This window comes from Cataglyphis hispanica, chromosome 10, assembly GCF_021464435.1.
Source record: "Cataglyphis hispanica isolate Lineage 1 chromosome 10, ULB_Chis1_1.0, whole genome shotgun sequence".
In the NCBI taxonomy this organism is placed as follows: domain Eukaryota; kingdom Metazoa; phylum Arthropoda; class Insecta; order Hymenoptera; family Formicidae; genus Cataglyphis; species Cataglyphis hispanica.
Window position 1 is genome coordinate 1,933,468 of NC_065963.1, and position 13,166 is coordinate 1,946,633.

At 26.9% G+C, this 13,166-nt stretch overlaps 2 protein-coding genes across 6 annotated transcripts in view; both read left to right on the forward strand.

Annotated features, from left to right (window-relative positions):
• Positions 1–9,643, forward strand: part of LOC126852256 (putative fatty acyl-CoA reductase CG5065) — a 36,233-nt gene extending 26,590 nt beyond the window's left edge. For 4 of the 5 annotated variants that reach the window (XM_050596862.1, XM_050596860.1, XM_050596864.1 and 1 more), the window contains exons 2-8: positions 1,615–1,894; positions 4,353–4,669; positions 4,976–5,223; positions 6,707–6,893; positions 6,960–7,145; positions 7,226–7,486; positions 7,581–9,643. In XM_050596862.1, coding sequence (XP_050452819.1) covers positions 1,646–1,894; positions 4,353–4,669; positions 4,976–5,223; positions 6,707–6,893; positions 6,960–7,145; positions 7,226–7,486; positions 7,581–7,659 — 1,527 coding nt within the window. In that variant the 5' untranslated portion in view covers positions 1,615–1,645 and the 3' untranslated portion in view covers positions 7,660–9,643. Of the gene's footprint in view, positions 1–1,183; positions 1,244–1,614; positions 1,895–4,352; positions 4,670–4,975; positions 5,224–6,706; positions 6,894–6,959; positions 7,146–7,225; positions 7,487–7,580 lie in introns of those variants that run through there. The other variant, XM_050596865.1, reaches the window with a different exon arrangement.
• Positions 3,140–13,166, forward strand: part of LOC126852253 (putative fatty acyl-CoA reductase CG5065) — a 186,942-nt gene continuing 176,915 nt past the window's right edge. The window contains exon 1 of the mRNA XM_050596857.1: positions 3,140–3,146. The gene's annotated coding sequence lies outside the window, so the exon portion shown is untranslated. The remainder of the gene's footprint in view (positions 3,147–13,166) is intronic.

The window sequence follows — 13,166 nt, forward strand, 5'->3', positions numbered from 1 at the left end:
CAAAATAAGCATTTTTATTAAAAAATTAGTTTATTCTATTTTTATAAATAATCCATATAATATGTTATGTTATGTTATGTTATGTTATGTTATGTTATGTTATGTTATGTTATGTTATGTTATGTTATGTTATGTTATGTTATGTTATTATAATTCGTATAATATTATGTTCTCTCTTTTATTTTATTGCTAATATTCATTGTTTAAGATAGTTGTGTCAATTCACAATTAACAAAAAAAATTTGAAAATTTAATTATACGTTAATAAATGTGATATCTACACGTTTATACAATTTAAAAGTAATTGACAGTCTCGAACGCGAGATAATCGCTATTAAAAATTGCACTTTTTACATGTATCACATACACGAAGTATGTGAAAATCTCGTATCTTGAATTTTAATAGTTAGTATAAACAACAAAAAATAATGAAAAACGAATATAAAGTAGAAGGACATTTTTGAAATACTAATAGTACAAAAATTGAAATTATTGACCGTTTACTTTTAGAAACACAATAATAAAAAGATCTCATGTCATTTCATCCTTGTTGTTCACCAAAAGTCAAAGAAAGACAAATGCTCGCAAATTTTGCGGGCGTTGACTTGGCAATATAATATACAGAATGTTCACAAATTTTTATTTGTAATCGTAGATAATCCACATATAGTCTTGCTTCTCTAAGCAACTTTCCTCCACCACTAACTCCAGTGGTGGAGGAAAGTTGTTTAGAGAAACAATTTTTAGTTTTTTAATGGCGCTAGAGTCAATGTAGTAGGATGTCTCCATTTTAAAATGGAGAGAAAGATAAAAATACTTATGCTAAATACAATTTTTTTTTTTTTTTTTTTTTTAATTGGATTTTTTGTGTATGTTCAAGTATAACACAGAGCAAGAATGTAAATAGAAGAAAAACTAAATATTTTTTTTATAAAATATAGTCTTATTAAAAAAAGCAACAAATTTTTTTAACTATATTTTTTTAAATTTATGTTTTTAATTTTGTTGCGGAATGAATTTTTATTTCTTTTATAATAGAAGGAACTAGAAAAGATTCTCGAAGAAATTTATCGCGAAATTTAGAGACCTTCCATATTCTTCCTTCTCTCTCTAGACAAAGAAAGAACGTAAATAGGCAGCTTTTGACTTATTTGTCAATTGCTCTGATCGATTTCAACACCTCGAGCGGAATAGATGGGTGTGCAATAACCGGAATTGCTCAGTGTCTCGATAGAAAGAAACGGTATTAAATTGAAAAAGAATAAATTGAAACAGTCACGTAAATTATGCGATATTTTCGCGATATCTCATGAAATCATTTCTTCAAGTGCGAGAACATTTATTAAAAATAATTACTGTGGATTATATTTCTTACTCCGTGTAAATAAACTCTGTGCGATATTTAATAAATATGTTAATCGATCAAAAGAGTATCTCATTTCGTTCCGTGTACCGATCTTCTAAAGGCTGTATCCAATCGTTTCAGCGAATAACTTTTAAGTGATTTCTTCTACAAACATACATATTTTTAATGTGGCCACAATATCGAAAGCATCTATATTATGTAAAATTTTGTTGATTTATTATCTAATGTTAATGTGTGTTTTCTCATAGATACCGCGTAAAATTTGGAACACATATCAAAATGGGAACGACGAACGCACAAACCAGTTCGAGGCATTCACACGACGAGATTCACTCGGGAGGAAGTTCGATCGACACATTCTTCGCTGAAACGGTGATCCTTGTAACTGGTGCTACTGGTTTCTTAGGAAAAGCTCTTCTGGAAAAGTTGCTGCGCTCGTGTCCTCGTGTGGCCACTATTTTTGTTCTAATCCGTCCAAAAAAGAACCAGTCTATCGAAGAACGCTTCAAAGAACTACTGGAAAATCCTGTTTGTATAGATATATGTTTATCATATCGCAAAGTTATTCGCAGAAAGAAAATATCTTTAATTTAAGTAAAAAAACTTAATTCTGATAATTTTTATGCAATTTACGTAAAATATCATGTAGAAGAAGTGTTCAAATTTTATTTTTTACTAGAACAAAAAAGTTTTTTTTTCTAATAACAGCAATGAGCTCAATAAGAACAAATAAGTGAGAAGCCAAGACGCGGGTATCAGTGTGTGAACTTATTATTGTAAAAATTTTATTACCTAAAGTATATTAAAAATATACATTTTGGACTGTTTTTTATCCACCTATAGAATGAATATGAATATATAAAGATTAGATTGGAATTGTAAAACTTATATACACAACATTTACAGTTGCAGCCAAATTTCAAATTAAAAATAATAATCGGAATGAAAGCTCACTAAAACCCGCGTGAAATATGTACAAATAAGTGAACAGCGTTCAAACGTCATCACCACACATATGTATATCGTCAGATTTACAATATAATGATGACTAGTGTTGACACTGTCGATAAAGTTACAAAAACTTTTATAATGGCCATATAAAGATGATCATAATGTCATAAAAGTTAAAAAACAAAAATAATGACAGAAGAGTTAATGCGGCTTTAGTTAATCTTTAAATTCAAACTTTGAAATCAAATTCAAATTCTTTTGTCAATATTTGTTTTTCTTTTTGCCATAATGGACAATCTAATTCGGGATAAAAGTATTCAGAATAATTTATCGACATAATCGTGCAATAACTTTAAAAAAAAGTCGATTTTATTCTACAATAAAAGTTAGAGTGACTTCAGATCGTCAATAACATTTTTCCAAGTTGATTTTATTATTAAAAATATGTTGATTTTTATTAAAAATATATTGACAAAAAATTTATTTCAAATTACTATGAAGTTTGCATTCATTTTATGAAATATCAGCATAGCATTTCTAATATACATATCTATATTATGTTAAATTAATACAAAAATTTGTGGAACATGCAATATATGTTAAATTTAAGCCAAATTTTTCTTGTTATTAATAATACAAAACATCTATTGTATAAAACTAAAAATATGTGCACATTATGTTATTTTTATACTTTTTTCCAGTTGTTTTAATAATTTAACATTAAAATACGATTGCTGTGCGTATGATCTTTTCTGCTATTATAAGAAATCATCGAAATGGTATCTGTAAATGAATAGCATTTCAGTAACTCGCTTCTTTCTTTCTCGCTGTGATTGACGTGCTGAATGTATTATTGAGGCACATAATAAAACAAGAGAAACGTCGAAAAGAACGTGTCGATCGTCATCTTTGATTATTATAATTGTTTATCACGACAAAAAAAAACAAATATTGACAAAGGAGTTAAAAAAGTACTTTAAAAAAAATTACAAGCATACTTTGTAAACTATATATCGGGAAATTCAAATAACGGTAAATGTTCGGATTACTTAACTTATACCTCACTGATTATTTCCATTTTTACATATATTATAGAAGGTACATCCCAATATACGTTTTGAATTTTGTGGTGCTCTCTTCTGGTACCAGAAATATGCGTCAACCTAATTTTTATTCGAAAAATAGATATTGGTTTGGATTAGTTTTTTGAAGATGGGGACACAGGAAGAGGGGCAAAGCCCTTTTCCCGCCCTATGCATTTACATAAATACTTAAATATACAACTAATATAAAATTCATGTTCGAAAAAGTTCAGATTATCGCATTTAATACTAGTTCTTACAATTTAATTGTTAATAACTTTTTAATAAATAACGACCGACAAAATTTCTTGGATATTATTCTGATATTGACAACATATGTCAAAATGAAGGTTATCCGTAAGATTGCCTTTATATTTAATTATCAAGTTCAAGTCTTTTAAAATAAAGTATGATTCAACTATATTTACTGCTTGATTGAAATTTTCTTTTTGTAAATATTAAAATAAATAATTTTTATAAATCAAAAAAAATTTTGGAGAATTTAGTAGATTTTTTCAGTATACATTATACATTATATGCATAAAAATCTTGACGCGCACGCGCGTGCATAGAAGTTTACCTCTTCTCTAGTTTTCTCATAAATTAATTTTACTATATTTGTATTTTTCAGATTAACATTTCTTATAGACGTAGTAGTATCCGCGCATATTAAATTATAATGCAATATTGATTCTGATTGTATAACTTCCTCTATAGAAGACAGTTTAAATATTTCATCCGAGGCATGATTGTCTTGAAGTGTCAAACACAGTCATCAAAACGTACGACGAAAGGTCGTGATTGTTACACGTTTACCGTTCTCACGATTATTTCCCGTAATTATTATCTGCGAAGTTATGTCTGTTAATACGTATGTCGAGAAAAATATCACATCACGAATACTTTTCTCTATGCATTTTTCTTACGAAAAACGATTCTTATTTTTATCGCAGGTTTTTGATAGGATACGATCGGAATTTCCAGACGCTTTAAATAAGATCTTTCCCGTGAAGGGCGATGTGGGCATGCCGGAGTTGGGACTACAGCCCGAAGATAAGGATATGTTAATACAGCAAGTTAACATTGTTTTTCATGGTGCGGCCACCGTACGTTTTAATGAGCCATTGAAAGTAGCCGTTAATCTAAACACAAGAGGCACAGATCGTATGCTAGACTTGTGCAGACGTATGACAAATCTTATTAGCGTCATTCACGTTAGCACGGCCTACAGTAACGCTGATCGACGAGAAATTGAGGAATCGATATATACGTAAGCTTTCAATTATATGTAAAAAAATACATATATTTCACGAGTAAAAGTCTTCAAAGATCTTTAATCGAACTATATCATGTTGCGAAGATATTTTGGATTTCTCATAGTATTACATTAGATTATTTATTCGTTTTTATATATTTTATATCTATTTATATATTGTTTGTGCATATTTTTTTTAAACGATACAAATCAGATTCTATAAAATTAAGTTCGTTTTTTAACGCACGATAATAAATATGTGTTCAACAAGCATACTTTAGAGAAATATTCATATAATGATACATCTTATTAATGTTACAGCACAGAAATAAAGCCGTATACAGTAATCGATATATGTGAAAATTTAGACGATGAGACAATAGGAATAATAGAGAAAAAGCTGGTCGGTAATCATCCAAATACCTATACATTGACTAAAGGTCTAGCAGAACAGATCGTGCTGTCCAAGGGAAGCGGTCTACCAATCGCGATCGTACGACCGAGTATAGTCTGCGCCGCCTATCAAGAACCATTTCCAGGCTGGGTAGATAATGTTTGCGGTATTACAGGTATAATCTCTATTAAAATAAATTTGATTGAAATTCTGATGGCGAAGCTATTCAGGAAAAAAGTAATCGATTATAAATATCGAGTAAATAAAATATGAGCAATGTTTTCTCATTTCTTTAAATTTCACTTCTTCTAAAAAAAAAATTGCACAAAAATTATTTTTCTAATTATTTTTTATTATCTTTCTTATTATTTTTTCTGTACACACGGACAGAAATTATACAAAAGAAAGAAAATATATATGGACGTATTTTATTATATTATAATATTTTATAATATTTAATATTTAATATTTTATAATATTTGATTATATAATTTTTTTTTGATAAATATACATAAGTATCGCACTCTTCTCCGATTTTATCACCATTTGGATATGTTATAAGAGATATTATTCCGAATAATTCGCAAAAGTCAAATGGCGGACGACATTAGTTTAGGAAATATAACAAATTATAGTTTGATAATATTTTAATAGATATATTTTTCCTTAAATATTATGTAAACTGATATTCAGAAGAATGAAGTTTGTGTACGCCATATTAATCTATTTATCTTCTAACTAGAAAAAGTTTTATTTACATCATTAAAAGAGAAAAGCTCCACCCACACATTTACTTAAATACTTAAATATACAACTAATATAAAATTTATGTTTGGAAGTACAGATTATTGAATTTAATACTTGTACTTGTGCATAATTTAATCATTAATAACTTTTTAATAAACAACAAACGATGGCTTAAACTTCTTGGATGTTACTCAAGATTATGACCTTGATTATATACGTCAAATCATTAGGGATGAGTTCTTTAATATATATATTTACCGTTTTATGAACAAAGACTATTAGACAAATAATACAGATGTACAATAATTAAATGGCGAGCAACATTGAAAATGTTTAGAAAATACACATAACGAAAAAGCAAGATTAGGTTATGTTAAAGTTTTTTGGGGTGAGAGTGCGGAAAAGGAAGGGACTTTGTTTCTCCTCCGCCTATGCTTAAAAGTCAGTCATTACAGCGTAAGCTTTATTGTGCGACAAAACTTTATTGTTAAACTTTAATTTGTTATATCTTCTAAACCAATGCAATCCTTCATTTGATTTTTGCGGGAAGTTACTCAGAAAGAATCTTCATTATATTTAAATGGCGATAAAATCGGTGTGACCTATTATGCATATTTAGCATTTTTTTCCAAGATTAAATTGCTTTATATAGGAAATTATTAGATACGTATTTATGAAAAAAAAAAATACGTGCGATATATAATTAATCACATCTTTTTACTGTCTTTGATATTAATTCGACGGAAGAATTTTATTAAATATAACAAGTTATATTATATAATAAAAAATAAAAAGATATTAAAAGTTTAAATTGCATGAAAAGAAACAAGCGTTTCTAATGAATTAATTTTTTTCAATATTAATGTCAATTATATAAACACGTACACACTTTAAATCCCATTATTTGATAGGAATAATGACAGAGATAGGTAGAGGTACTATTAGGAGCATCGTGTGTAACGCGAATTTAATAGTAGATGTTATACCTGTTGACTTTGTTGTCGATACCTTAATATGCGCTTCTTGGTATAACGCTATGCAACGTACCGATACAATAAGGATTTACAATTGCACCAGCAGCGCACTGCATCCGATCACGTGAGTATTTGTAAGAAACTAAGACAAACATAGTAAAACAATAAAAAAGAATATGATTTTCTTCAGATGGCGCGAATTCGGATGTCTTACGAAAAAGCACGCCATAGAGTCACCATCGAAATATGTGATGTGGTATCCAGATTTTACGTTTAGGACAAACAAGTTTATTCACACTATCATAGTAGCTATGTTGCATTTCTTACCTGCGTTTATCGTAGATCTTGTATTAAGGGTTCGAGGTTACAAACCTATGTAAGTGCTCTTTCTCTCTCTCTCTCTAAAAAAAAAAAAAATATTTATAATAACATTTCGATGCATCATCTTTTTTTCAGAATGATGAAAATCACCAAACGCTTCGAGCGCGCTGCTAAAACCGGAGAGTTCTTCGCGGTGAATGAATGGAAATTCTGCGCTGATAACATGACGAAACTAGTGAAATTCGTAAGAGCGTCGGGGCATTGTAACGACTTCAATGTAGATATTAGAAACTTGGATTGGGACGCATATTTACATCAATACATGTTAGGGATTAGAAAATATATTTTAAAAGACAATCCAGATACTTTAAATAATGCCCGTAGTCGTTTATGGAGGTAAGTCTCTCAATTTCATATATTCTTAATCACATTTCCGTGCTTGCAAGATATACTGAGCAAGAGAAATAAGTCGATTATTAATATGTTTCAGATTATACTGGATGCATAAATTAACCAAAATATTCAGTATATTCGTGTTATTAAGAATGATCAAATGCGCTGGTCGGTGATATCATCACGAAATTATACAAAAACTTTTGAATTGTAATTTGTGCAATTTTAGAAACGCTGCGAAAACATTGCGAAAAGAAATATTTTAGTAAAGGGACATATAACTTCGAAATATTAAACTGTTGTTAAATACTAATATAAAATTAAATCAGATATTAATGAGAAAGAGAAAGGGGGGAGGGGAAAAGAGAGTAATTTATAAAATATAATTTTGAAAAATGAATGCAAGATTACTGTAAATACTATAAAACTTTTGTTTAAAACACTTCCTCATATCTGTCGCACTTAACACGGTAATTATTAAGTTAGCTTTGCAAAGCTGCATGATCTAATCGACCTAATCTACGATTGGCACGTACAAAAAAATATTTCTTATTTTGAGCTATTCTATCAAAATATACAGAGTCCACCAAAGAGATCAAAGATGAAGACTTGCAAACATTTCCTTGTATTATATAAATTTATGTCGATTTCTTTTATCAGTATAATTATCATGTTATATTATAATATCGTAATGAATCGTAATAAAATAATATGTATATTATTTTGAACAATGCACACATATAAAATTATTAATTAATGTATTAAAAAAATCAAATTGTAATTTCTGCACTAATCACTGTATATTTTGTATGTTATTCACATTATTATATAGTATAGTGAATTCTTTCTCACTTCAAACTTTATAATTTCAAAATATGAAGATGTGAACTCGAGCGCTCTCAGACCAATTATTCGGCAAATATTGTTTCACTCACGGTATATATAAACTAAATTTTTACATGGTATAATATACCTAACCGAAATTTTTTAATATACGATATTACACTCACAAAGACTGACTTTAATTATATATTTTAAAAATAATAAAAAACACATATACACATACATATAGGGGACCTATACTGTATTGCCTTATTAATAATTATCAATATCAAAATGAAATTATTTTTGCTAATTCAAATACTCCTATAATCATATGATTAAACGATCATCATTAAACCAATAAATTTTAATTTATTGCAACCATACGCTCGCAGGAACAAATAAATTTATTAATAAATAAATAAATTTATTAAAAAGAAATTTTAAAACAATATATCACTTAACACTCGTGTTATCTGATTAATTAATTTTTTTGTGAAACTAAACTTATTAAACTAAAAGGGACTACAGGCGGCTGTGAAATAAACGATCACGCGCAAGAGCTTGTTACAGTTTTCGCGCGCGTATATTAATTGTGTAGTAATTATATTAACAAAATTGATCCATGAAGATCAAATCTCTTCACGAGGATAAAATCTCTTCAAAAATTCGCAAAATTGTATGCATATCTGTAATATGGCGAATAAAATAGTAAACATGTATTTATGTGTATATATGTATGTATAGCAATTTTATTTAAATGTCATGAGATATTATGCATAGTTTATTTTCTAATATTTCTCGATCTTGAATTTTTATAATTTTTTTTCTGTGTTTATTATTCTCAAACTTTGATTTGGCTCATATAACAGAAATAATATTATAATATTACATTATTAGACAAATCATTATTGAGTAAAATTCAACAGACTTTATCCACTTAATTATTTATAAAATATGACAGTTTAAATGTAATGTTACGATATTATGATTTTTACTATTTTCAAGATAAATACGAGTACTTATCGCATATCAAACATGTTCCTGAGCGTAAGTCTTTAAATACCTAAATTGCTTTTTTTGCGCGTAACAAATGTATTGCGTAAATATACTTTGACGAATTAATGAGATACATTATTGAGCGATATCATGACTATGTTTTTACATAAATCTGTATATTGTACACTTTTGCCATGACCAAACTTGTACAAGACTTGTAATTACATAAACGATGTTTGGAATTAATATCTGACTTTTTCTATTATAAATATTCGTATATATATCATCAAAAATTTAAAATATGTTGTCAATAAAGAACTTGGCTCAAGACACGTAAAAGATTCATCATTTTTTCCAGCTTCTCCTGAAAAAAAAAACTAGAAAAATACGAGATTATTCTATCAACTTCAAGAACTTAAAAATTTTGATAATTTTTGTTTTATTCTATTGAATTAGACAATATTAGTCACTAGTTTTTAGTCTACACTTCGAATTTCCTACTAGTTCTATAGTCAATATCCTTATTCTTCTCTTCAAAAACTAAGAATAAAATTGCTTTTCAAAGATTGGACATTATCATATCATCTGTCAAATTAAATTGTATTAATGAAACATTAAGAGCCAAAATCTTAGAATCTCGCAATTCCGGACGATTCTCCCTTCATCAAATTTCTACAAATCAATCTTTTCTGCACTGACTGCAACAGTTTCCTTTAAATTCTTGTATAGAAACAAAAGTAAAATAAAACTTTTGACCTGTACTTCTGATTCTATTCTAGACATAACGAGCATTTTTCCAAAGTTCTTGCAATCACGAGTTCTACCAAAAAGTATCTTTTACTTTTAAACAGTCATTATCAAACAGTTCTTTTTAAATACCTTCCGTAAATGTTTAAAGACGTCTGTAGACGATACACAATTATTCTTTGAGTATATTCTTTTATAAATTTATAATTTTATAAACTTATAAAGAGAAGAATAAACTTATAGAGAGAGAGAGAGAGAGAGAGAAGGGTAAGAAAGAGGGAGAGAAAGAAAGAGAGAGAGAGAGAAACAAATTTTTTTAATATCTTTTTATTTGTATTAAATTTATTTTGAAAACCAAAAGTTTCTGTTAATAAAAATAAAACGTCTTAATTTTATGGAGAAAACCTGTCTATAATATTTCTATCAACACAAGATTAATTTTATGACAAATACTATTTTAAATTACATATCCTCACAAATTGAATTGCTTCCCAGCACCGAACATTGCAGTAAGATATAGGAAGATTATAGAAAGATTACAATCTTAAACATTTTAATGATATATACCAAATTACTGGTATATATCATTATATATTAGTAATTTGGTATATATCATTAAAAAGTTTAATGATATATACCAAATTACTAACCTTACAATATTGTCGGAAGATTAACGGAACTTTATTTCAATATTTCAGTAATCACGCGCAATCATTTCACTTTTCGCGTATGCTGAAAATATTCCAAAACTATAAAATATTGTTTAATATTAATAATTAAGTTTTATGTGTACGTTTTTATATATCCAAAATTATTATTTATTTAATATTTCATGAGAAATGTTACTAGGAGCAATATTCTTAAAACTTTACAAAAAAATAGTATTCAGCCGCTAGTTCATTTTTACTACTATGCGACGCGCGATGTGTCTCATATTTAAATTTTAGTCATGAGAATTATATAAAAATTGCAAGAGCAACTGGCAAAAGATTAAAAATGTATTTTTTAGACTGATTGTTTTCTTAAAAATCGGGCAGACAAATGTCAGAAAAAGTTAAAATTATTTGTTTATTGCTCACTTAAAATGTAAAATAATATATACTCACATGGAACATGACAACCATTGGACGTCCATATAGCCTCCATAGCTCTATGCGACATTTATTTCCACAGTGGATATTGTATAGATTTCTAATAGAAATTTATATTATCTCCAGGGATATCCCTTATCGTCTATAAATCCATCATAGATGTCCATTAGACATTTGTTATGGATGTATAATATATTTATATACATATATTTCTAACAAAATAAAATTTAATTTTTATTTAAGCGTTATTTAAAATTCTCAGCTAATGTTTTGAGAAAATATTTAAAATTTAATAATATTTATATATATATATATATATATATATATATATATATATATATATATTAATTTATAGACAATTCAAATTTAATAAAAAATTTTACTAAACTTTAATAATCAGCAAAATTTTTATACTAAGATAAAAGATTTCTTTGATATCAAAGTATTTTACAAAATCTATATAATATATATCATCAATGTAATAAAGAAAATTAAACAAAGAAAATTCTTAATTTATAGATTAAAATTACAGATTTCTGAATTATATAATTGGTTTATATTTTATAAAATCAAAAATATATTTTTTAGTTGTCTTTTACGCACAAAAATAGATAAATTGATAAATAAAGTATATCCAATTATCTAAATAATTATATTAAAAACAACTAATATATTTATGAAATAGATTTCTTGATACAATTAGTACGCACACAAAAAAAAATAGTATTAATTTAACGAATTTATAAATGATAGTTTAGTTTTTGATTTTTGTAGAAAAAACATCTATAATAAATCTATGTAATTAGTTATAAGATTGATGTAGTCACTTTAAATTGTACATAATTAAATGATAACATTCCACGGAGATTAACAAACCTAATCCAATAATCTCCCAACGACATGAAAATATTCGTCCAAACTCATTTCATAAATATATTCTTAATATTCTTAATAAATTTCTTAAACTCTTGCACGTAATGTTATATTAATATTCATATAACATGCCACAAATCTCCTAATATTATTTTTATTAAGAAACTCTTACAAAAATATTACATTGGCAAATATCGATTAATCACTATTTTCAATCGTCCTTTCACCAATAATTGAATAGTTCAAACTTTTTTTTTAATGTATTTGAAATCTCACAAAAAATCCTTAAAATCAAATAAAACGAGCTCTTTATTAGCGTATTTTTGAAAATATAGGATATATATTATATATATTGTATATATTATATATATATATATATATATATATATATATATATATATATTTTTTTTAAGTAGACCACGGATGATTTTAACTTTTTTGAACATTTGTATCTAATTTTATTACAATGTGTCCCTCACAACATTGAACATTGCAATAAAATTATAGGGAGATTACAAACTTACACATTTTAATGATCACATTACTGATATTTACCATTTACTTTACCATTTACTTTAAAATCTTTATAATATTGTTGGAAAATTAATGGAATCTTATTTTAATATTTCAGCGAACTTACGCTCAATCATTTCACTTTTCCCGTATGCTGAAAATATTATAAAACTATGAAAAATCGTTTAATATTAATAATTGTGCATGTTTTTATAAATTCAAAAATATCATTTATTTAATATTTCATGAGAAATTTTACTGCGCGTAACATTTCAAAAACTTTACAAAAAAATATGTATTTTTGAATTGCTTCATTTGTTTACCTATGTGTCGCGCGATGCATCTCTCTCGTATTTGAGATTCAGTCATGAGAATTATATAAAGCTTGCAAAGAGCAATTGGCAGAAGATTAAAAATGTAACTATTTCTATCGGTCTAATTTCTGATACATTCCTACCATAGGAAATTCAGATATTGGACTGATCATTTCTTAAAAATTGAGCAGACGTCCAATAATTAACATTATTCTTTATTTTTTATTTAAGATGTAAAATTATATATATATATATATTTTCCAAATATACATTAATAAAGAGATTTAAAGAGTTTTATTTAATTTTATGTATTTTTGTGAAATA